The sequence below is a fragment of the Heteronotia binoei genome, chromosome 4, assembly GCF_032191835.1.
Source record: "Heteronotia binoei isolate CCM8104 ecotype False Entrance Well chromosome 4, APGP_CSIRO_Hbin_v1, whole genome shotgun sequence".
Taxonomy (NCBI): Eukaryota; Metazoa; Chordata; class Lepidosauria; order Squamata; family Gekkonidae; genus Heteronotia; species Heteronotia binoei.
In genome coordinates this window covers 19,901,530-19,925,710 of record NC_083226.1, presented here as the reverse complement: position 1 = coordinate 19,925,710, position 24,181 = coordinate 19,901,530, and the positions used below count along the sequence as shown (strand labels likewise).

The following is a 24,181-nucleotide window of genomic DNA, read 5'->3' as shown; positions in this document are numbered from 1 at the left end:
AAGGGGGAAAAAAAAAACAGCCCAAGTGGAAGGGGGAAAAAAGCAGCTCCAGGCATAAAGTGAAAAACCAACTGGGACCGATTTTTATCTAGCAGAACTGGAAGGTAGAAAAAGTCAAGCGGTGGCTCTGTTCCCAGATGGCAGCTGCGTCAAGTGCTTTACAATCATTTCCCAAAAACTGGAGTGTCCATGGGGGGTGGGGGGGGGAGAAGTCAAGAGATAAGGCAACATGTAAGAGGGGGTGGGGGAATCTGCAGCCCGTTTCCCCCTCCTTCTGGGGCCGCAGCCCCTGTGCTCTCTTCCTCCCTCTGTCACTCAGGCAAGGCTTGGACGCAGCAAGTTTGGCAGCTGATGCTTCTGGAATCCCCACGACAAATGCACACGCAGTACAATCTGAAAGAAGGGGAAAGCAAAAAAGACCAAATGGTGACGCAAAATCTGCAGTGCTGCATTCTTAGGTCAGTGTTCCCTAGGGGCAGGTGGTCCCAGGCACCTCTCTCACTCGCCCTCACTCACTTTTTGGTTGTTACTCAGCTTTCTTTAGCTTCTCTTTCCGTGGCACAAGTGCTTTTCGGAAGAAAGGCAATGCAAACAGTAGCGTGAAAAACAACACATGGCCTAAGAAATAAACAGACTGGTATACCTGCGAAGGAAAGTGTAGAGAGGGGAGGTCAGTGCTAGGCAGCTTGTTGCTTCCCCCCCCCATTCCTTTCTGAATAAGTAAGAGGAAGAGAGAGCATCCCCTCCCCATAGGGAATTTTGAATCCCTCAGTACCTGGATCCACTTTTCCCAAGTGAAAAGGCAAAATGGCACCAGAGAATATCCCATGAACATCCAGTGGATAAACTGCTGAACAAAATAGTAGAGAGGCCGCAGGATGGTGATTGAAGACAACTTACTCAGCACTGGACTGTCTCGTACTAGACTGATAACCTGCAAGAAAAAGTTACAGGGAACCATTTTAAATTACTCCACCTTTAGATGTCTCAATTATGCCACAATGACGTTATCTATATGAATCGGCTCAAAGTCCAATTAGCAGGGTTAAGAGAGTGTTCAGTAATTCGGTATATTAGAATTAGATGATTTGTTACCTTTAAATATACTTACAATCTCACAATAGATGGAGATACATAGGACATTTTACTAATGTGCGTAGCCACACTGCCTCTCTGTTTCACTAATTTAGCCTGTGGGATAATTGGCTCTCAGTCGACTAAGGGTTCAGTTGCCCGGCCCACCAACTGGAAGCTTGCAGCAATGCACTGAACCGTAGCCTGATGTATCGTGGCAGATAAAAGGAAATACGATACATAGGAGAGTGATTAAAATGTGGAATTTGCTGCCAAAAGAGGTAGAGGTAGCCAGAGGCATCGACAGCTTTAAAAGGGGGTTAAGATTGATTTGTGGAGGATAGATCTACCAGTGGCTACAAGCCATGGTGACTCAAGGGGAACCTCCCATATGGCAAAAGGCAACATCAGGGAAAGGCCTTGGCCTTGAATCCTCTTGCTGGCCCTCCAGAGGAACTGGTTGGTCACTGTGAGACACGATGCTAGACGAGATAGACCACTGTTTTGATCTACCAGGGCTGCTGTGCTCTTATCACTGAGGAAGCTTGCAGAGCAGTTATCACCAAAGAAGTTCTTCCCGCATCCTTCCTGGTGATCAGCTTGTCACTGGTGACAGGGTCTAAGCATGCAGCAGTAAATCGGCTTCCCTAGCCTCGACACCCCCACTCCTATCTTTCAACGTCCTCACCTGTCTTTCAACAATGACAATCAGGAACTCCATTTGGAAGCACACCAAGTAGCCACAGTGCAGCCCGTGCCAGATGGCCAGGAAAAGCAGAGATATGGCTTGTGAGAGTAACTTGTTTCCCAGGAACTTCAGTCGCTTGTAGATGTAGCTGTTAGGTGGAGAACAAAGCAACAGTCCAATCGACACTCGGCAGCCTGAAAAAGCAGGACTGCCACTAGAAGATGACATTGGATCTATATTCCGCCCTCCACTAAAGAGTCTCCGAGCAGCTCACAATCTCCTTTATCTTCCTCCCCCACAACAAACACCCTGTGAGGTAGGTGGGGCTGAGACGGCTCTCCCAGAAGTTGCCCTTTCAAGGACAACCTCTGCCAGAGCTATGGCTGACCCAAGGTCATTCCAGCAGCTGCAAGTGGAGGAGGGGAATCAAACCCAGTTCTCCTGGATAAGAATCCGCACACTTAACCACTACACCAAACTGGCTCTCCTTCGGGTTATTAAGGTAAGGTAAGGTAAAATTTTATTTGTATCCCGCCCTCCCCGCCTAGGCAGGCTCAGGGCGGCTAACAACATATTAAATACAAAACTTTAAATTAACAGTAAAACTCAAATTAACATCATAAAAACCCGTTAATACATTAAAATTCATAAGTTAGTTTAATCTGGCAGCAATGATGGCATTCTGACGCTAATTTCTGCCAGTATAATTAATTCCATAATGACATAGGTCCTTGGATAGGACCATGTTGGTGGATCCTTAAATTAACAGCAACTCAGCAGTCGGTGTATGCTTGTTTAAAGAGGGCAGTCTTGCAGGCCCTGCGGAACTGGTCAAGGTTCCGCAGGGCCCGCACCTCCTCAGGAAGCTGATTCTATAGAGTGGGGGCCGCTATTGAAAAGGCCCGTGCTCGGGTATTCTGTAACTTGATCTCTTTCGGCCCAGGGATAGTCATTTTATTTTTTCCACCTGACCTCAGTGCCCTCTGGGGTTCGTATGGGGAGAGACGGTCCCTCAGGTAGGCCGGTTCTCGGCCATATAGGGCTTTAAAGGTAATAACCAACACTTTGTACTGGACCCGGTAAGTAATTGGCAGCCAGTGCAGTCCGCGCAGCCCCGGCCGTATGTGCTCCCATCTTGGGAGCCCCAACAACAGCCTGGCTGCTGCGTTCTGCACCAGCTGCAACCTCCGGGTCCAGCACAGAGGTAGCCCCAAGTAGAGGGCATTACAGTAGTCCAATCTTGAGGTGACCGTTGCATGGATCACTGTTGCGAGGTCGCGACACTCCAGGAGAGGGGCCAACTGCCTTGCCCGCCTCAGATGGAAGAATGCTGACTTGGCAGTGGCTGCTATCTGGGCCTCCATTGATAATGAAGGTTCCAGTAAAACACCCAGGCTCTTTACTTGGCGCGCTGGTTTCAATGGCGCGCCATCGAAGGCCGGGAGAGCTATTTCCCCTCCTAGAGTGCCGCGACCCCACACAAAAGACCTCTGTCTTCGTTGGGTTCAGCTTCAGCCCACTCAGCCTGAGCCACGTTGCAACAGCCTGTAAAGCCTGGTCCAAATTCCCCGGGGCAGAGTCGGGCCGGCCGTCCATTAGTAAGTAGATAGAGCTGGGTGTCATCTGCGTATTGATGGCAACTCAGCCCAAACCTCCGGGCAATCTGGGCAAGGGGGCGCATATAGACGTTGAACAACATTGGGGAAAGAACTGCCCCCTGAGGCACCCCACAGTCTAGTGTGTGCCTCCGGGACCGCTCATCCCCAATAGCCACCCTTTGTCCCCGACCTGAGAGGAAGGAGGAGAGCCATTGTAAGGCCGACCCCTTAACCCCAATGTCGGCGAGGCGGCGCGTCAGCAGCTGATGGTCGACTGTATCAAATGCCGCCGACAGGTCTAATAACATCAGTACCGCAACGCCGCCTCGATCCAGTTGCCGATCCAGAAAGCTAAAGAAATGGGTCGATTAAAGCAGATCCACTGAAGGAAGAGGCTTACAGTTGTTCAACATCTCTGCACATGTGTCTGAAATCATTTATAGGGAAGGGAAGTGTAGTTTCTGGGAAGCTGGATTTTACTGCGGTTGAGAGAACAGCTTGCAACTAAGCTGCGAGTTCTCCCTTGAGGTTTGGTATTTCTGCATTTTATTTCTGGCAACGGATATGTATGTGTTTCCCCAAAGAAATGTGTGCAGTTAGAAAGTTATCCTCTGGCATAAGTTCTACCTGAGAGATGCTGGGCTTCAGCTCTGCCTGGAATTCATGGCCCCCTCACAAGGAGGTGATCTCTCCATGGAGGGGGTACAGAGAAGCTGCCCTCTTTGGCAGAAACCATGGCTCCTCTGTCCATGACGCTCTTCAGCAGAGCCGTACACGTCTCACTGTGGGAGACATTTTTAACTTCATTCATCTGCCACTACTGCTTTGAAATGCTAAGACTGTGCCAGGTCTGTTGTCACCGTTCTCAGGTAAAGTAGCACAGTGGATAGGATGCCTCTGCATGGAGAAGACAGTTGTATGAATCTACTGTAATGGTCCACTAAAATCAGACAAGTCTTAACTGTGTAAGCAGAACGCTTTGTTAAATGGCCTTGACCATGGATAGTCAAACTGTGGCTCAAGAGCCGCATGTGGCTCTTTCACACATATTGTGAGGCTCTCAAGGCCCCCACCATCCCGTTAGCTGGCTTGGAGGAGGCATTTGTCTCTTCAAAGTACTTCTCCAACAGCTTGGAGAATGCATTTAAAGTTAAAACTACTTTCTTTTCCCCTCCCTCCCTCCCTGTCTCGTAGATCTCAAACATCTGATGTTCATGTTTTGCGGCTCTCAAGCATCTGATATTTATTCTATGTGGCTCTTAAAATTAATTTGGCCTTGAGGAACTTGCCCACAATTCTGTATTACAAAAGAATCAGAACTGAGAACTTCCATATCAATCTCCCCAAAACAAGATCAGAGAGCGAAAGAGCCTACTTTGAGTTCTAACTCATGGGAGAGACCAGATTCACCTCCAGATATGGCAGGGAGTTCTGGCCTGCCTCCCTTGAGAAGTCTGCTTGCAAGGGGGCCATTTTTACTGAAATCGACCTTAAAAGCGACATTTAATATTCCTAGTTCTTTGCCTGGTTATTTTGCTTCTGCTTATATTATATGGTTGGATATAAACAGCTGTTACTGTTTCATTCCTGTTTTGTAAACAGTGCCCAGCATATTTCATAACACAAAGCCCTGTTCCTAAATATTCATGTTTGCTGGCAGAGCTATCTGCACGAAAGCAAAACAAGGCCTGTGCTAAGAAAACAAAAATTGTTGAATTCAACACAAGTAAATAGATTTCCCTTGTTTGTGCATGGTTTCCTCAGAAGTAAGGTCCTCCTGTTAACTCCCAAGTTAACGCCATTAGGATTGTAGCCCTAGAATTCTTTGGCTAATCTTGAAGCCCAGGGAGTGATACAGAATGGAGATGCTTTCCTCTGACCTCTGAAAAGCATATTGGGCCCGCTTTGGCAATCTGACCAGGACATTTCCCTGCCCTCCTCAAACACGCACACTTTTGAACCCATCTTCCTAAACTTTTTTCAAATCATAGCCAGGATGGTTGGTTTTTTGGTTTTGGTAGAGTATCTGCACATCCTTTTCCCTTGCAAAGCCACCCGGGCCAAAAATGGTTGCTTGCAGGGCTTTTTTTGTAGCAGAAACTCATTTGCATATTGGGCCACACACCCCTGATGTAGCCAATCCTCGCTTACAGCAGGCCCTGTACACTCTTGGGAGGACTGGCTACATCGCAGGGAGGGGGGAGTGGCCTAATATGCAAAGGAATTCCTGCTACAAAAAAAGGACTGGTTGCTTGCATTGTTGCAAAACATCACAACTTACCGGGCTACCCAGGCGTTCGTGTTGGTGTTGAAGGAGGCAATGGTCCCTGTGAAGAAAGGTGTGGTCTCAAACAACCAGATTTTCATGTTGGCGCAAGCATCCCATTTGGGGCGCCCCTTGTCGTCCTTCCCGTTGTATCCAAGGCCAGTGAGGATGCAAACTCCTTCCTGTGAGAAGAGCCGCACCAAATTTAGCAAGATGCAGCAGTTTCCTTTAATACCCAACCCTTCCCAGCTGATGGAAGAGACAGCGCATAGTGCAGATCTAGACTCTGGACTTACTGTGACCAGCCAGCAGGTAACATACTTGTAGAGGATCACCTTGCCCCAGACCAAGATATAAAGGCAGCGGTGCCAGAACGGCTGCTCCTGCCAAGAGAAAGGAAATTAAACAGGTGAGATCTGTCCTGCAAGCATTAGGAAGAGTCTTGAACTGGCCAGTTATAAGCCACATTCTTTTTGGCATGTTGGACTTCAGTACTGGACGGGATATCAGAGATGGCACTCTGGGAAAGAGCTACAATTTGGCTCAAGGAGTACAAATGAAAACTTGCAATGGGACAAAGATCCACCAAACAGAGAGGAGGAGATGTTTACTATGACAAACTGACAAGAAATGGAGAATGGCAACGGATTACATGCACAAGAAAGAACATATGAGAAGCCATGTTGGATCAGGCCAATGGCCCATCCAGTCCAACACTCGGTGTCACACAGTGGCCAAAAAACCCAGGTGCCATCAGGAGGTCCAGCAGTGGGGCAAGGAAACTAGAAGCCCTCCCACTGTTGCCTCCCCCGCAGCGCAAAGAATACAGAGGTTCACTTGCCCCAGACAGAGAGTTCCAACAATATACTGTGGCTAACAGCCATTGATGGACCTCTGCTCCATATGGTTATCCAGTCCCCTCTTGAAGCTGTCTACGATTGTAACTAATTTGGACTAATTTGAAGAATGCTGAGCAACTCCTGAACTGGATTACACGGTTCTGCATACACAGCAGCATATAAATATTTTTTTAAAGTAATTCGCAGGTAAATTTAGAAGTGTGTGGGGTCTTCTGTGAATTTCTGGGATTAGGTTTGATTTTCTCAAAAGGTTTAGGTGAGAGATGCAAGGGGTAGGTTTTTGTTTAGGGGCTACATCACTGCAAACATTTACAGTGACCAGAATAAACGCTGCAAGATAACATGGGATATCCACCAAGGTTCTTCTAGGAGGAAGCACCTGTTGGGCTCAAGTAAACAGTAAATACCACTTGGCAAGCTGATACCACATGGCCCTGTGCCCAGACAACAGGTTTGGCAAGTGCTCGGGTCATTCCGTCCTCCAGCCTGAAACAGGACAGTCCTGTTTAACTGCGAAGTAGACCCTGCAACCACATCACTTTGTAGATCACACCGGCACAATGGAATGGGAAGAGTGGGCTACATTCTGGGAGAAACCAGGTTCGAATCTCCACTCGGCCATGGGACTTGTGGGCGACCTTGGAGCAGAGGATGATGGAAGCCCCCAGGGCTCTTTTTGGAGCTGGAGCTCCTTTGCACATTAGGCCACACACCCCTGATGTAGCCAATCCTCTTGGAGCTTAGAGTAGGCCCTGTACTAGGAGCCTTGTAAGCTCTTAGAGCAGGGTTTCCCAAACTTTTATTTCCTGTGGCCAGGTTATTTTTACACTTCTCCTTCGTGGCCCACTAAAATTTGGGGGTGGAGCCAAGAGACTTTGGGAGTGGAGCCGGAAGACAGGAATTATGTCATTTCCTGCCGTGTCAAGGGCCAAGTGATGTCACTTTCGGGGCACACTGAACCAAAACCACCTTTTCCTGTGATGTCACTTCCAGGGTATTCCCCCAAACCTGCCTCTTCTTCTGAAGTAACTTCATTTTCAGAAAAATCTCTCTGAAACTCATGCTGAGTCAAAATGGGGGTGGAAAGTGGGCAGTCCTCTCTTTCCACTCCCACACCTGCATGCACCTATCTGCTTGTGTGTTCTTCTCCAGCTTGCAAGCACTCCTAATGCCCATATTCAATTGCCTGCACCACCTACACACCCCTTCCTCAACAGCACTGGCCAGTGTATGCAGTTGGGAGTGCTGTTGCCATTGCCATCAGGAATGACAGCACTGTGTATCACCCAAACTGGGTCCTGGCAGCTGCTCTACCTCAAAATATGCTGACACATTTAATAAGCCCCTTCCTTCAGCTGCTGCTACTGGAACCCTGACTCAATCTACAACCAAGCCGGCTTGGTTTCAAGAAAATCTTTTGACAGCTATTTTTCATACTTTTCTTTGGTTGAAACACTGGGAAATTGCTGTGAAAGGTAGCAGAGAATTGTACTGCAATTAATGAATTAATTTCCAGTTATATGAAGTTCATACAAGCTTTTCTCGCCCACTCCCCACTTCTGCCGGCTGAAAAAAACACACACACCCTTTTTTGCCGCCCAGGTCTCCCGGGGAAATCTCCCCAAAAGAGCATAGTGCAAGGCACATGAAAACTCATACCCTGAAGAACACTTCATGGGTCTAAAGTGCCAGTGGACTCCAGCTTTTCTCTTAAACACTGGGAGGGGGGGAGAAGGAAGGAGAGGCACCCAGCTCCTCTCTGTACAACACAGAGACGGGGGAAGGAAAGAAGCGAAACAGAGCTCAGGCTTTGCAGCCTGTGTCAGTCTTCAAGGCTAGCTTTTTTCTGCACAACAGAGAGACGAGGGAAGGAAGGAAGCCAAGTGGAGTGCAGGCTTTGCAGCCTGTGTCAGTCTTCAAGGCTAGCTTTTCTCTGCACAACAGAGAGACGGGGGAAGGACGGAAGCAGAGCAGAGGTCATGCTTTGCTGGGGGCGGGGCTAGCTTTGACTTTTCTTGTGACCCGGTAGTGAGGCTTCCATGGCCCGGTACCGAGTCACAACTCTGCAAATGGGAAACACTGCCTTAGAGGATTGGCAAAACAAAAGAATTCTGGGGCACCTTAAAGCACATTCATTTATGGTATGCGCAGAGTCCACTAATTCAGATGCACAAGGACCTGAGGTATTCATGCATCTGACTATGACTGATCTTTAAGGTGCCACAAACACCACATTATTCTGAACTCCTGTATATCAGCTTGTCACTAAAAACAGCCATAAGGAAGAACCAAAGGTTTGCTTTTTTGCATTCTTGCAATGAGGTTTTACAAATCCTGACTAATATGTCAACAAATCCTAACAAATATGTCCTGCTTTACTACTAACTTGCTATTGTAACTGATTTTATTGTGATTTTATTGTAATATAAATAAACTATTAATAATAATAATAACATTTCTCATTCTGATTTTATTCCTCCTGACCTGAAGTCAGTGCTTCTTTTGAGCTAGCACTACTTACCAAGTAAGCATCAGAGACGAGGTAATCATCAGAGATATATGGAGCTAGTACAGTGTAGACTACCAAGAAGAAGAGACCCAGAACCAGGCGCTGAAGGGCAGGTACAAAGCTGAAATGTGTCAGAGAAGACATTCAGACCAAGGTAATGAAGTGGGGGGTGGCGTGGTGGCATAAATGAACAATCAATTTGGAATGCCTAAATCCCCTGCAAAGTGACAAAGTCTTGATCGGGGTGGCCAAAATGCGGCTTGGGAGCCACATGTGGCTCTTTCTCACATATTCTGTGGCTCTTGAAGCCCCCAGTCCTGTCAGCTGGCTTGGAAAAGGTATTTCTCTCTTTAAATCACTTCTCCAAGCCAAGCCAGCTGATGACTTGGGAGGATGCATTTAAAGTTGCTTTCCTTCCACCTCTCCCGCCCTCCTCCCTATCTGTTTTCCTTCCTTCCTTCCTGTTTTCAAACATCTGACCATGTCTTGTGGCTCTAAAACATCCGACGTTTATTCTATGTGGCTCTTGCATTAAGCAAGTTCGCCATCCCCTGGTCTTAACGAACAGAGCTCCAGGGTGGAGTGAGAAAAGCATTATGCTGCCCAGATAGCATCCTCCCTACAAAGACAGCTCCAATAAACAGCGCTTGGGGCATCCTCAGGGGGAGATCACCTGTTGGGTCTTTGGCCCGGGACATCCGTCAACTCGCCCTTTACCAGCTTCTGATATTGTGACATTGAGAACTGAGGCCCCACCATGAAGGCACCATAAAAAAAGGAGAAGCCGTAGACCTCCAATAACGTAGGAACTCCCCGTATGGCAAACCGCTGTTGTTCCGGGGTGAGGGCCTCCTGCATTGCAAAAGAAACAGCTATTAGCATCTACTGTCAAGACTCTTTAAGAGCCAGTTTGGTGTAGTGGTTAAGTGTGCGGACTCTTATCCGGGAGAACCGGGTTTGATTCCCCACTCCTCCGCTTGCAGCTGCTGGAATGGCCTTGGGTCAGCCATAGCTATCGCAGGAGTTGTCCTTGAAAGGGCAGCTGCTGTGAGAGTCCTCTCAGCCCCGCCCACCTCACAGGGTGTCTGTTGTGGGGGGAGAAGATATAGGAGATCGTAAGCCACTCTGAGTCTCTGGTTCAGAGAGAAGGACGGGGTATAAATCTGCAGTCGTCGTCTTCTTAAAGAATCCCTCCCTCAACTGTACGACTTCCAGCCATCTGGCTTGTTATGCTGTGACATCAATAACTGCAGACACATTTGCAGAGTCTTAGACTCATGCATTTTGCTTTCTGATGAAGGAAGACATTTCCTGAGATCCTACCACTGCTCCCGGGAACTCTGGCAATGAATACTGAGGCAAGGACGAGTACAATGGAGCTACAATAAGCTCAAGGGAGGGGGGGTGGACTGGAAGATGGCATTGCTTTGGCCACTCCCAACCTAATGCTCTGCCCCATCCCCCCAAGAAATGTACTCATGTCATCTTATCAGACATGATCGAGACATCTAAGAGTTAACACTTCTGCCTCTCGCAGAAATCTGAGGATTGCCCAACAGACGTGAAACAGGCACTGCGTTTTGTGGGAAAAAGGTTTTATCAATAGTTTTTCATTATTTTTCTAGTTTTTCGTCATTTTTTCCCCTTAAGCCATCCCACGGCCACCTGCAATCCTTCAGTCCCTTGGAGAAGTGACATTTCCAAGTAGGTAATAATATTAGGCTCCATATTGCTGCCCTGAATTCAGTTATTTTTTTTTAAACTTCCTGATTAAAGAGGAAGAGGGAAGAAAATGCAGTTCACTTACCACTTCCTTCCTGCCATCATAGTAATCTAAGGCCAAACCTAGAGCAACAAAATACAACATGATTAAAGCGTTCCTGGAAGCAGACTGAAGGGAAGTGCCAAGGACTGTGAGCAAAGGTGAGGATCTGATCACTGCCGGGTTGGAAGCGACGGGGGAGTTCAGGTGAACTGCTTAGAGCTTCCTCTATGGCAGAACAATGTTCAAACATAACTAAATATTTTTTTTTATAAAAAGGGAGACGGGAACCATTTGAGATCACCAGCACTGACAACCCACCCACACCCACGTAAGCAGCAAGATTCGAGGGCAGGAGGGAATTCGCAGCTCAAGGACAGAGCAAACTTACCAATCAGTTTGAGAGTCAAGACACAGTGCGGCATGGTCCATTTGATGTCATACTGCTCTGTGGCAGTGAAGTAGTAGCCAGCCATCAGATATACCTGAAAGACGACAGCCAGGATAATAAGTTCCTCCCCCAGGCAATATTCTCCCCCAGCCCTCAAATTTCCAAGCAGCACTTGCAGAAGTGGGCAAGAACAGAACCCCCCCTACCATAGAGAGCTGCAGAGGGAAGGGGATGCATTTACCATCTGAAAGATAAAGGTCGTGGCAACGGCAGTGACTGTGCGGCCCATGAGCCTCAGTATGAGAAACTGAATGAAGACACATATGAAGGAGTGGCAGCACTGTGGCCCTGAGGAAACAGGCAAAAGATAGGGATGAGAAGTCATACAGAGAAGCAGCGTCACACGACCTCTCACTCTCTGGACACGCCAGTCACAAACATCCTCCCAGCCCCCTTACCGAAGTTGAAGTAGGCAAGTAAGACCCCCGTTAATGTGTCGTATAGGTGAATGAGGTAGATCTCCTTCTGGAAAAGAAAACAACGCTGGAACAAGGCAAAGGGGTAGCCTGAAAGAGAAAAGCAGACCACAAAGGGATTTCATTAAATCAGAACCTTCCGTTCCCCGACCCACAGGTTTGGACAGCCATAGCTTCTGCCTCTCTCGACCTCAGTAACGGAGGCAAGGGAAGAAGGAAACGCTTGTCTGCTTTACGGAGATGCAACTATTACCCAGGAAAATTGCAATGTATTGTTTATAATACATTTTGCCCTATATGATTTCAGCACATATTCCTAAGAAACTGTAAGTCAAAACAATAAAGAAGAAATCTATTGGCCAGAGACCAATAGAGAGTTTTCTACCAGGGAGAACAAGCGGTCTCTAAAAACCTGCTAAGGTCACTTGCTTTCTGCCCGGGCGGGCACGAAACAGCTGCAGTTGTCTTTTTCATGGATCCGGTCTCTGTTGAGATCTTCTTATTTTATTTCTTCCTGCTTTTGGCTGTTGCGTAAGTGAGCTAATTTTGTCAGATTTCATTCAGGGTGTCCCATCAGATGTGTTTCTAGAACTAAACGGACTAGGGGGTGGATCAAATCAGATTTTCCATTGGTGAAAAAGGGAGAAGGGGCCCTTCAGGCTGCCCAAAATGGCTACGCTGGGAATCGTGTGACTTGCATGGAGAAAAGCTACACGGGAGTCAGTTGTAGTAAGGAAGGTAACTGGGTGAGAACAATCCGTTTAGTTGCAATTAGTTTAGTTACAATCCATTTGCATCACAGGATTTGAGCTACATAATGGGAAAAAACCCAGCTAATAAAGATTCTCCACATGTTGTCTATCAGCAGCTTCTTCCTTCAAACCTTTACAGCATTGCACCCAAAAGGTTAAGCTTCATGAAACTTCCACTTGTACAGTTCATTTCTGGACTGCTCCCAATGACACAAATTGGCATTTAGGTGTACAGCACTATGCAGCAACTATATATGGGGGGGTGGGGAAATGCTGAATCAGTAAACACTAAGGCAGTAAAGACCCAGAAGGAAACACCTTAAAAACATTAATCCGTTTTCTGATAGCCAGGACTGCAAAAATTACACTGCCAAGGTCACTTTTTACTAGATACCGAAATCAATCGAGCAGTACTTCGCTCACGGTGGCAGAGGGTTCCTTCCGCCCTAATACAGAAATTGTTATCTTTAAAAATACCTTTCTGAAGTGTGTGTCTGTGCACACACACACACAGGGGACATTTCATAGAAAAAGAGGTCCATCAGTGGCTATTAGCCACAGTGTGTGTGTGTGTGTGTATATATATATATAATTTTTGGCTGCTGTGTGACACAGAGTGTTTGCCTGGATGGGCCACTGGCCTGATCCAACATGGCTTCTCTTATGTTCTTCTGTGACTCAGAGTGTTGGACTGGGTGGGCCACTGGCCTGATCCAACAGGGCTTCTCTTATGTTCTTATATGACACAGAGTGTTGGCCTGGATGGGCCACTGGCCTGATCCAACATGGCTTCTCTTATGTTCTTATGAGCTGCTGGTGCTCACCAGCATGACTCATTTGGACATGCCACACACCCCTGACATCACCAGAAGGTGTACTAAATAATAGCAGCTCGGCATCTACCTTAAAATGCTTCTTGAATAATTGTGACAATAAAACCTTACTCATACTTTTAAAATTACTTTCTCCTATGCGGCCATAGTGGCATGATTAAGATTTCCATCTGTCTGCTTTACAGGTTTTGGTTCTTTTCCCGTTTTTTTTGTGGAGAAAAATATTAGAAAGTTTGTCAAAACTTAAGAGTTCAGCAAAATTCTCACAGGGGGTTTAAACAATGGAGCCCAGAAGCAAGTATTTGGGGGGGGGGGGGTAAAAAAGAAAGAGCACAATAAAATTTAGAGGTTCCAGAGTCTACTCCTGTGAGCTCCTGTCCAAAATGAGGCCTGTGCATGCATGTATTCTTTAACTTGACTGATAGTGCTTCAGCTAGATGTTGATCATCTTGATTTCTTAGATGTCAGTTTCAAAGAGTCTATTACACTAATGAAAACAAGAAACCAGGATATGACTATGCAGAAAGAAACAGGCTTCAATCCCAATGCCTTTATTTTCAGTGGCTGGGGTCCCTAGAAGTAGGTTTAGCCACCAACCCAAGGAGATATGTTTGAATGCACAACATTTTCCCTTGGTCCCCACAGAAGTACGTGGTTTCAGTTCTCTCCCAGTCCGGGGACTGTCCATGCTTGAGCAGCCTGTACCAGCCTCTCTCAGTCTGCGGAGGGCATAGACACATCCTGTGCCCCCCCAAGGGTCCCTGAGCTAAAGGATGTTCTCTTTTGCACAGATCTCAACTCGCGCTGCCCAGCATGAAGTTGCTAACAAGAGCACCAGGGATTTCTTGATTCACTTCCTAATGAAATCTCTTTGGGCAGAAGTGATAACACCATTTTTCCCCCATCTCTCTGATGTAATGCAGCTCTCCACTGGGCCCTTTGTAGGTACGTTAACTCTGAAGCACAGCATGAATCTAGACCAAAAGCTAGTTCTTTTCCAACTCTGGGCTTGTTTGATGGCACTACCATCTTTCTCAAGCTCCACGCTCAGCATGGATCGCAGAAATACAAAAGCCATGTTTTGGTCACAGCCAAGCTATAAACGTGGCTATCTGACAAATTATGTACTGCAGGAGTGGATGTTATCAGATCTTATCAAAGTAGGAAAAGGAGATTAAGAATCCAATTGACCCAAGCAGACAGTTTATCTGGAATTGAACAACCATCCTATCTTTATCCCAATAGCCTTTAGTACACCCTAGTGTCTTCAATACATCCTGGGGATTTTCTGTTATAACCAACATTCTCTCCCCCCCCCCTTCTTGTCAACCAAAACACATATGCATGCACACAAACAAAAACACCACAATAAAAACCCATGCAGCTCAGAGAAGGGTTTTGATAAACCTGAGAGCTTGTTCGTGGTTTACTGATGTTTTAGTTGGTCGCAATAAAGGCATCACACCCTGCTACTGGCTTTGAACATAAATCAGCATTATTCTCTTGCCTCTAGATCGGGGGTGGCCAAACTCACTTTATCTGAGAGTCACACAGTATAAACGTCAGATATTTGAGAGCCACAAGACATGAATGTCAGATGTTTGAGAGCTGCAAGACAGGAAGGGAGGGAGGAAGGAAAATAGATCAGTGGAAGTGGTAAGAAAGCAACTTTAACTTTAAATGCATTCTCCAAACCACTAGCTGCATCGGCTTGGAGAAGTGATTTAAAGGACAAATGCCTTCTCCAAGTCAGCCAACGGTGCAGTGGGGGCTTAGAGAGCCACACAATATGTGTGAAAGAGATATATGTGGCTCCCGAACCACAGTTTGGCCACCCCTGCTCTAAATAGACAGCTTCACTTTAGAGGCAGTCATTCAGCACAGTGTGTTCCCCTCCCCCAAAGATTTCTAGGCTAATATGAGACAGACAACGCAGCCATGACTTTTCTCATTCCTCCTCACAATAATCCTGCAAGGTTAAGAGCCAGTTTGGTGTGGTGGTTAAGTGTGCGAACTCTTATCTGGGAGAACCGTGTTTGATTCCCCACTCCTCCACTTGCACCTGCTGGAATGGCCTTGGGTCAGCCATAGCTCTGGCAGTTGTCGTCCTTGGAAGTGCAGCTGCAGTAAGAGCCCTCTCAGCCCCACCCGCCTTACAGGGTGTCTGTTGTGGGGGGGAGAATATATAGGAGATTGTAAGCCGCTCTGAGTCTCTGATTCATAGAGAAGGGCGGGGTGTAAATCTGCAATTCTTCTTTACTTTCTTAAGTGGAAAAGAATGCCACTGCCAAACCACTAAGCTGGAGGCTTGAACACACATCTCCGCAACAATACCCACTGAATCACTCTGGCTGTCAGGTTTAATGATTTATTGACGGGATCAAAGGTTCTAAACCTTTCAGGCTTGCTTTGTCCTGCCTAAATCTTCCACAGGGTTTATCGGCAACAGCCCAGGATCTTAAGACTAAAGCAGACTGTGGGTTAAAAGAGTGTTTGCCGCCTCTGACATGTGCATTTGTTTCCTTTGAAGTGTTTCTGGCCACTGAGATTTTTCCACAATTATTTTTAAAAATGCCAAACCCACTTGACTAAGAAATAATGAGAGGGCAAAATAAATGAGTGGCCCACACCCCGCTGCCAACAATGGCTTGATTTCACTATCAGCTTCTTGGGGGAGGCGGCAGGGATAACAAACAACTAGCTGTTAGCCGAGAAAGCCTATGACTCTCTTAAACTAGAAAGTGATCAAGGTTCAAGACATTCGACAGCCAATACATACCACTGCTCAGGCATGTTATAATGTGAATTGTTGATAGATTCAGATGGGTAGCCGTGTTGGTTTTAAGCAAAAGAATGAAGTTCGAATTCAGTGGCACCTTTAAGACCATCAAGGAGAACTCCTGCGAGAGTTATGGCTAACCCAAGGCCATTCCAGCAGCTGTAAATGGAGGAGTGGGGAATCAAACCCGGTTCTCCCAGATAAGAGTCCGCACACTGAGCCACTACACCAAACTGGCTCTCTTTGTTTGTCATAAAGGTGTCACTAGACTCAAACTTTGTTCTATGAATTACTGAATCATATCACTCATTACCTTTCAAGCAAACCTATCATATGTGCTACCCAGTAGATTCCCAGACATATCTTCATAAGCCTATAAAATAGGGATTCTGGAAGAAACTAGTGATCCCATAATAGATTTCAGGTTTGGCAGATTGCAGTAAGGAAGCTTAACTCTTGAGAAAGATGTTGGCTGTTGCACAATCCCAGCCTCTGAGCACTCTGAGACAACCAATCAATTCATGCAACGGCAATAATCTCAACATGCGTTTGTGCCACAATGTTAAGAATCAAAACACATAGAAGCCTATGACCTGGAAAAGCCCTTGTATTATGAGCTGCAGATAACCAATACTTGGCTGTCAAGTAGGTACGCCAAGTGGCTGCTTAAGTCCTCATCTTACCTAATGCTCTCCTTTGCTGGAAGAGGTGTGGCCCATCTGAAGGGGGTAGGCGGCAGACATGAAAGTTGCCCACTTCCCCTTGCTTCCTTACAAAGCAAGAGTCTGCATGGTATATAAGGGTAGTCTAGCTCATCTTGTTCCCTTCCCATTTACTGATCTAGACAGAATCACGGCATGGTATTAGCCAGGGGTGGCCAAACTGTGGCTCAGGAGCCACATGTGGCTCTTTTGACACATATTGTATAGCCCTTGAAGCACCCACCACCCCGTTGGCCGGCTTGGAGGAGGCATTTAAAGTTAAAGTTGCTTTCTTTCCATCTCCCCCTTCCCCCATCTATTTGCCTTTCTTCCTGTCTCACACTCTCAAACATCTGGTGTTCATCTCTTGCGGTTCTCAAACATCTGATGTTCCCCAGAGAGCACTATGATCCAGTTCACAAAATCTTCTGGAAGTACCTGGGCCAAAGGAGGCCAAATTAAAAACAACCAGAGAACAGGCCTTCTCTATAAAGGCACCCCAATGGTGGAACCAGCTGCCGGAAGAGGTGCGGGCCCTACGGGATCTTAACCAGCTCCGTAGGGCGTGCAAAACCGCCCTCTTCCAACTAGCCTTCTAAGATGGAACTTGGAATAAACATCATGCCATCATTAATACAACTGAGATAGTAGCACTATTCAATTATATTCTTTTAGACTGTTTTTAGATTATTTAATGCTTGTTAATTGTACTTAACTGTATTATCTTGTTTTATTGTTTTAACATGGCTTTTGCCATGTCTTGTAAGCCGCCCTGAGCCTGCTTCCCTTGCTAACATCACAGCTGTTAGCAATTTATTATTTATTATTTTTTTTTACTCTGTGTGGCTCTTATGTTAAGCAAATTTGGCCACCCCTGGTACTAGCTCTGAGGCTTCATTATGGCCTTCCAGCAACCACAACCATGGAGGGAGGGTGGTATAAAAATGTGACAGGCAGATAGAACGGTACTCACACTCTGAAACAGGCAAGCAGAGTACCATAACTAAAAAGGGGTGGGTCTAAGCACTTTTCCATCAGACTAATCCCAGAAATACATAGCCTGATTAAAATTGAGGTGAGACATTGTGGAGGGATGAGCATTGGCTGGGGGAAGAACAGACTGCAGAATAAATGCTTTGCATCCAGCTTCAGCTGTAAAGCGACTAAGCAGAGGACAAAGTAGGAGTCAAATTGCACCTTTAAGCCCAATAAAGTTTTATTCAGAATGTAAGCTTCTGTGCGGGGAGAGGGAGTTAGTAAAGAAGTCTGTGACCAAATGAGAAGGAAGAGCAGAGGCGAAAAACTTTGGGGACAAGAAACGGAGGCAAGCTTGTAGTGCGATGTGTGTGCATTCACTTGCAAGGCCGCAGACTCTCCTGGCTGAAGGCCTGAGAGAAAGGAAGATGAAGACGTGATGACAAACCCCGAGACCGAGGTCACTGTCTGTGTTGCACTGGAAACGAAATGGTTGTCATGGCTATAGGACTGAATGAGAATGAGGGAAACATTCTGAATAAGGAAAAGAATTCCCAGGTTGTACACAGGGAAATCCCAGAATTTCTGCAAGTGAGGATTAAATAAATTTATGAAGAGGAGCCCGTTAGTTAAAACATATAAACGGGGCGGGAGAAGGGAAAAGACAGAGAGAAGGCAGAAGTGTTGTGGTTCAAGTGTATGTCATGCCACAAATGGTGTTGGACTTTGACAGTGCCTGTTCCTTATGGAATGCGCCCCTTGTGAACATCACAGCTGTTAGCAAGGTCAGCAAAATTCCCTCAGCCTATTCCACAGCCTATCATACCCCATCATTCCCATATCATTCTCTCAACGGATAGCCACACCTTTGACACCCAGCATAACCTGTCGGATGTGAATGCTTCCTGAGGGCGTGTGCTTGTTCAGACCTGCGTATCCTCCTGGAATCAGGTGCACGTACAAGACACTGAGCATTAATCTTCATAGCATCCTAAAGTTTTGCAAGTCTACCCAATGACGTAATCCATCACACGCCTGAGAGACTGTCCAACGTTGCTGCCTTGAACATGCCGAAGTCATTTCCATGTAGTTGTGCAGAGGACCGAGCCCCACACAACTTCATTTTATACTTTCCCCCCTTAGAAGTAACTGCTACCAAGTAGGGGCTTGCTTCTCAGAAAATATATTTCAGACTCTGAACTCAGAATCATTTACTTCTGAGTATATACATATAAAAAAGAGTCTTCTGTCTCACTACAGCAAGGCATATCAAAGGTGTTCTGTCGAAGAGATTTTTTTTGTAAATTACAAGCTACCCAATAATGCTTTCGTTCTTAATCTCTGCAAATCCAAATTCTACCACTTCGCAAAGCAGTTCTTCCGTCTTCCACATTAAGGACACTATGCAGCAAAGCCTCCATCTGGAAGGAGGACTTCTGACTACTAAAACTCCCTGTTCTTAGTCTTCGTTCACAGGCTTAGAACTTTCTCTCATTTTTGCAGCTGAGATGCATCGTGAACGCCACTCTGAATATAACGTGAACGCCACTCTGAATTACTTGAAGTTATTAGCAAGCCATCCGCAGTGGACAGGCATAGTTTCTGTCTCTCTTTTTCAGGGCTCGGCCAAAGCTTTTTGGTGCTCCAAGTGAGCCATGGCTTCGCTCCCTACATCCAACACAGAGAAAAACACTAGATATTTTCATTTCTTAGAGATACATTAACTTTTTCAAAGAAGAAAAAGAGAGGGAAAAGATTAACTTCTCCTTAAAAATGCCCTAGATGACTACCTAGTTCATCTAAGATCAGGGGTGTCAAACATGCAGCCTGGGGGCCGAATCAGGCCCTCAGAGTTCTCCTATCAGCTCCGCCCCCGAGCAACTGGCTCTTGCCTGCTTCCTTCTCCCTCTCTTGTTTCCTTCTGCGTCTCAGCTTGCTTTGCAAGGCTTGTTTAATTGCACAGGAGTTACAGAGCAAAACCTCAATTTTCTCCATTGGTTGAGACTCCTCTGCCTCCTGGTCCCCGGGGGGCGGGGGGAGGAAGGGAAAGAGCCAGAGCTCTCTTTGTCCAGTTCCCTGGATCCCGTGGGAGAAATACAAAGAAAGCACCTTTAATACCAACAAGTGCTAACGTTTTAAGCATGTTTTAATTTTTTTTAATCTTTCATTGCACTTGTCTGTGTCCTTTAAAAAGTTTATATCTCTGCTACCTAATCTTAAATAGGTACACATATTGCCCAGTCCAACATGGCCCGGCCTGACAAGGTCTCATTTATGTCAGATCCGGCCCTCATAACAAATGCGTTTGACACCCCTGATCTAAGATGGTTAGGCCAACCCTGGCCCTCCTCTTTGCCCGCTCTCCCATATCTGGGACACACATCTCTCACATATAAAACATCACTTTTTAAAGTTATGCAAAGCCTAGACTGAAGGTTCACACTTATTTCATACACTTGTGCGGGTCTTCTAGGAACAGCATTCAACCATCCACATGCTCTCCTGTACTAGCTTTCACACATAATTTGATCTCTTCTAACACCAGGGATGACTTAGTGCCCTTTACCCATCCTTCACTAGGCTGCATCCCTGTGACTATGTATAAAGACTGAATTTGCTTACTGGTACAAGGAATTATGGCTGTGGCTCAGAGGCTTGAAAGACGGAATAAATTTAGAGCTGAGAAACTCAGAGAAGCACAGCTCCAAGGCCAGCCTTTATCACTTGAGGGACATTTGGCAAAGCATACATCTTAAAGCATTACTGTGACTCCGCAGTTTCATTCAAACTAGTCCCATCGGCCTCCTAATGACTCAGAGAGCCTAGCAGAGCCTGCCACTCAAGATGGTATCTCCACAGATGTCTCCCTTCTGATGCTCAGATTCTCTTCCATTTTAAAAAACACACAGGTCCCTTCTACGTAAACTGCTCTTCACCTACAGACTGCGTAACCGACCACCGTGGAAATCCCATGATCCTAAAGTCAGTCTCACTTCCACATAACTATGTATAGAAATACAACATCAGAATCCATTCCAGTATTATCATCCATATAAGTACACAACTAACAGCTTTAAACTTACACTGTTTTTAAGTAGATTTGGGGGGGCGGGGCCCTAGGGCTTATCCTAAACTGTCTGGCACCCTAGAAAGGCTAACATTGGACACCTCCTCCTGCACTGACAACATCACCAAGCCACATGGGGGCACCCAATTTGGCACCCCCTGGAAGGCTGGTACCCTAGGCAATCACCTAGTTTGCCTAGTGGCAGAGCTGGCCTTGGGGGGGTTGACCCCCAAATGCAAGGTAACAGAACTCTTAATCTTTAAAAACAGTACAGAAGAGGTGATTTGCAGGGGTGAGATTGCGTTTGTGGCTTCTGTCTTCTACAGGGAGATGAAAAATAATGGAGTTAGCCACCTCCTTTGTGTTGGGTCACTCACACAGCTTGTTATACAGACTAATGGGCACCACAAATGTCAAGGGGAGTGGTCTGCAAAATGCATGGAGGGAGGGGGGACAGCTACCATGAAGAATACAATCCTTAAAAAGCCACTGACGCCGGCGTCCTGTTCAAAGGGCAGCCAAGCCAAAAACTCCACAAAATTCAGAGCCAGGGCACCGTTTCCACTATTTGCTGGCCCTCCGCCAGGCTCCATGTCAACACAGGAAGCTGCCTCAGGAGAAAGACACAGCCAGTAGCGCGAGTGCCAGCATGGTGTAGCGGTCAGCGTGTCAGACCAGGAACTGGGAGAGCCAAGTTCGAATCCCTGCTCTGCCCTGAAACTTCCTGGGTCACCTCTGTCTCCAGCCTAATCTATTTCACCTCTGTCTCCAGCCTAATCTATTTCACAAGGCTGTTTTGAGGATAAAATGGAGAGAAGAGGGAGACCAGTCAATGCCATCCGCCCCTCCCCTCCCAGCTCTTTGGAAGGAAGGTGAAGTGTACAAAAGTAAATAAAATAATCCTGCATGCATAGCCCGCTCCAAGCAACAAAATTCAACAGGGTAGCAGAGGCAACAAAGCCCTACTGGGAAGCCTTATAACGCGGGTGGCCAAACTGTGGCTCAGGAGCCACTTGTGGCTCTTTCACACATATTATGTCCCGCCTGAAGCCCTGTCAGGCAGCTTGGAGAAGACATTTCTCTTTTTAAATCAGTTCTTCAGCTGGCAGCTTGGAAAATGCATGTAAAGCTAAAGTTGCTTTCTTTCCACCTCTCCCCCATCTATTTGCTCCTCCCTCCCTGTCTTGCGGCTCTCAAACATCTGATGTTCATGTCTTGCGGCTCTCAAATATCTGACATTTATTCTATGTGGCTCTTACACTAAGCAAGTTTGGCCACCCCTGCCTTATAAGGTCCTTATTCTCCCATTCCTACCATTCTCCCCTAAACCCAGCCCCTCAGGCACATGGTCTCCCTCGCGGCCTACCCCCGTCCCCACGTCACGCCTCACAACAGCCCCGCGAGGTAGGCTAAAGCACGTCTGACAAGCTCTAGCCCCTCACGCCGCCGCCCTTCGGACCCCTCGCTTTACCCACCCATCAAGATGGACAGGATGAGGCGCAGCGCCTGCTCCGAGGAGCCCAGGGACTCGGCGATCTCTGCCAAGCTCATGCCGAGCCGGAGCGCCGGGCCGCCTCCCTCGCCGCCGTCCTCCATCTTGTCCGCCGGACCCGTCCAGCCCGCCCCCCCCCTCAGAAACCGGCAACAACCGAAAGCGGCAGCATCACCACCACCGCCGCGGCGGCCCCCGCGCACAGGCCGCGCCCCTTTCGGCTTCCTTCCCCCGCGCCTATTGGCCGCGAGCCACCCGGCTCCCGCCTTTCATTGGCTAACAGGTGGCAGAAGGGCGGAGCCTTGAGGTTTCAACGTTTAACTGAGGCAAAGGTTACCCCCCCCACGCCCCCCCTTTTTCGCTCCCGCTGCCTCGCGCACACACGTGAGCGCGGTGTCCGATTGGCGCGGGTTGGGCGGGGGGGGGGAGTCCGTTTCCTATTGGGAAAGGAAGGGCGGTCCTAGCTGCGTGAGGCGGATCTCGGCTTCTCATTGGCTGTCCTGAGACAGGAGAGAGCCAGGCGGGGAGGGGGTAAGGAGCGAGAGGAGTTCCCGAGGTTACTCCCGGGCACGAGGCGGAAAGGAGTGGGCGTGGCCTCCGTGGGAGACCAACGGGCGCTGGGCCGAGCTGGAAGTGTGGGGCTGTAGCCACGCCCCCGCTCATCAATATTAAGAAGGCAGACTGCGCGTGCAAATGTGGTGAATGGACGTCTGTCGGCACATTCTGTTTTTTCGGCACGTTCTTTTGTGGTTAGAAGACAATAGGAACGGAGATCTTTTAAAGAACCGCTAATGCAATCCACGCAGCAAGCTCAACGCTTGCAATGTTTAAAATAAATATATATTTGCTTTCGGGGGGAAAATGTTTTAAAGTTGCTATAATTCGGTGTTACTTTAACTCCTCAAAAGCGCTGAACATGGTACATAAGCGTGCTTTGTTGTCCTGCTACATACGCGGTTCCCTCCTTTCTTCAACAAAGCGAAGAGGTTTCTTTTATGCCTCCTCATTACACATGCTTAAAAGCGAGAATATCCATTTCCAGCTATGCATTATTCATTCATCCCAGCATGCTTTCCCCCCGCTTCGGTACTGGTGTTCGCGAAAAGATGTTATTCCAATTTATTTATTTTCTATCGAACTGCCAAGGATTTAAAACACATGCACACTTAAAACATTCAGTGCTTTTTAAAAAAAATTCCTGCCCTTGCCAACAGCTCAAGGTGGTCCATAAAAGTTTTCCCTCCTCCGCTTCGCTGGGGGTGTGTCGACTCTGGAGTTGGCGAATTCTTGGAGATCTTGGAGCGGAGCCTGGGGAGAGAGAGACCTCAGTGGGGTACATAGGGTGGTCCTTAGAGACCCCCCTCCAAAGCAGCCATTTTCTCCAGAACCAGCTCTCCGCAGACTGCTGTGTGATCCATTTTGGTAGACACTCGGCAGATGAAACCTTTTCTCGGATCTAATGTGAACGCCACTCTGAATGCAATACAATTACTTGGAGTTATTATAAAGCCATCCGCTTGCAGAATTCAGCACTTACGGCCGGCTCTTAGTGTGTCCCCTACTTGGTGTGACCCTTGCCCTCATTGACTTATCACATCTTTCTTTGTGTGTGTGACCTCGTGGATCCAGGGGGCTGTGAAATGCTTTCTTTTAAAAGAAAGCCCGGAGCTCTCAGCTATCTCGAAAGAAGACCCCCTGAAAGCAGAGTTGCCATCCTCCAGGTAGTGGGTGGAGATCTCCTGGGATTACAACTGATATCCAAGGGACAAAGATCAGTTCACCTGGAGAAAATTAAAGTCTCTCCCCTTCCCAAATCCTCCCTTCCTCAGACTCCACCCCCAAACCCAACAGATATTTCTTAAATGGGAGCTAGACATTATGTATGTCTGGAGTCTGGACCTCAAGTCCTAATCACCTTATGGTGACCCCAGCAAGGGGATTTCAAGACAAGGGAGAAG

The 24,181-nt window shown here is 47.2% G+C and overlaps 2 protein-coding genes across 2 annotated transcripts in view; both read right to left on the bottom strand.

Annotated features, from left to right (window-relative positions):
* Nucleotides 1–24,181, bottom strand: part of LOC132570344 (solute carrier family 25 member 36-A-like) — a 441,151-nt gene that overhangs the window by 182,724 nt on the left and 234,246 nt on the right. The window lies entirely within an intron of this gene.
* LPCAT3 (lysophosphatidylcholine acyltransferase 3) lies at nt 61–22,564 on the bottom strand. Its single transcript, XM_060236862.1, has 13 exons — nt 22,207–22,564; nt 11,607–11,714; nt 11,390–11,496; nt 11,149–11,242; nt 10,803–10,840; nt 9,669–9,847; nt 9,008–9,116; nt 5,923–6,009; nt 5,642–5,808; nt 1,763–1,910; nt 776–934; nt 517–643; nt 61–393 (listed from the first exon to the last, which is right to left on the bottom strand). The coding sequence occupies exons 1-12, from the start codon at nt 22,325–22,327 to the stop codon at nt 527–529; spliced, it is 1,434 nt and encodes a 477-aa protein (XP_060092845.1). The 5' UTR covers nt 22,328–22,564; the 3' UTR covers nt 61–393; nt 517–526.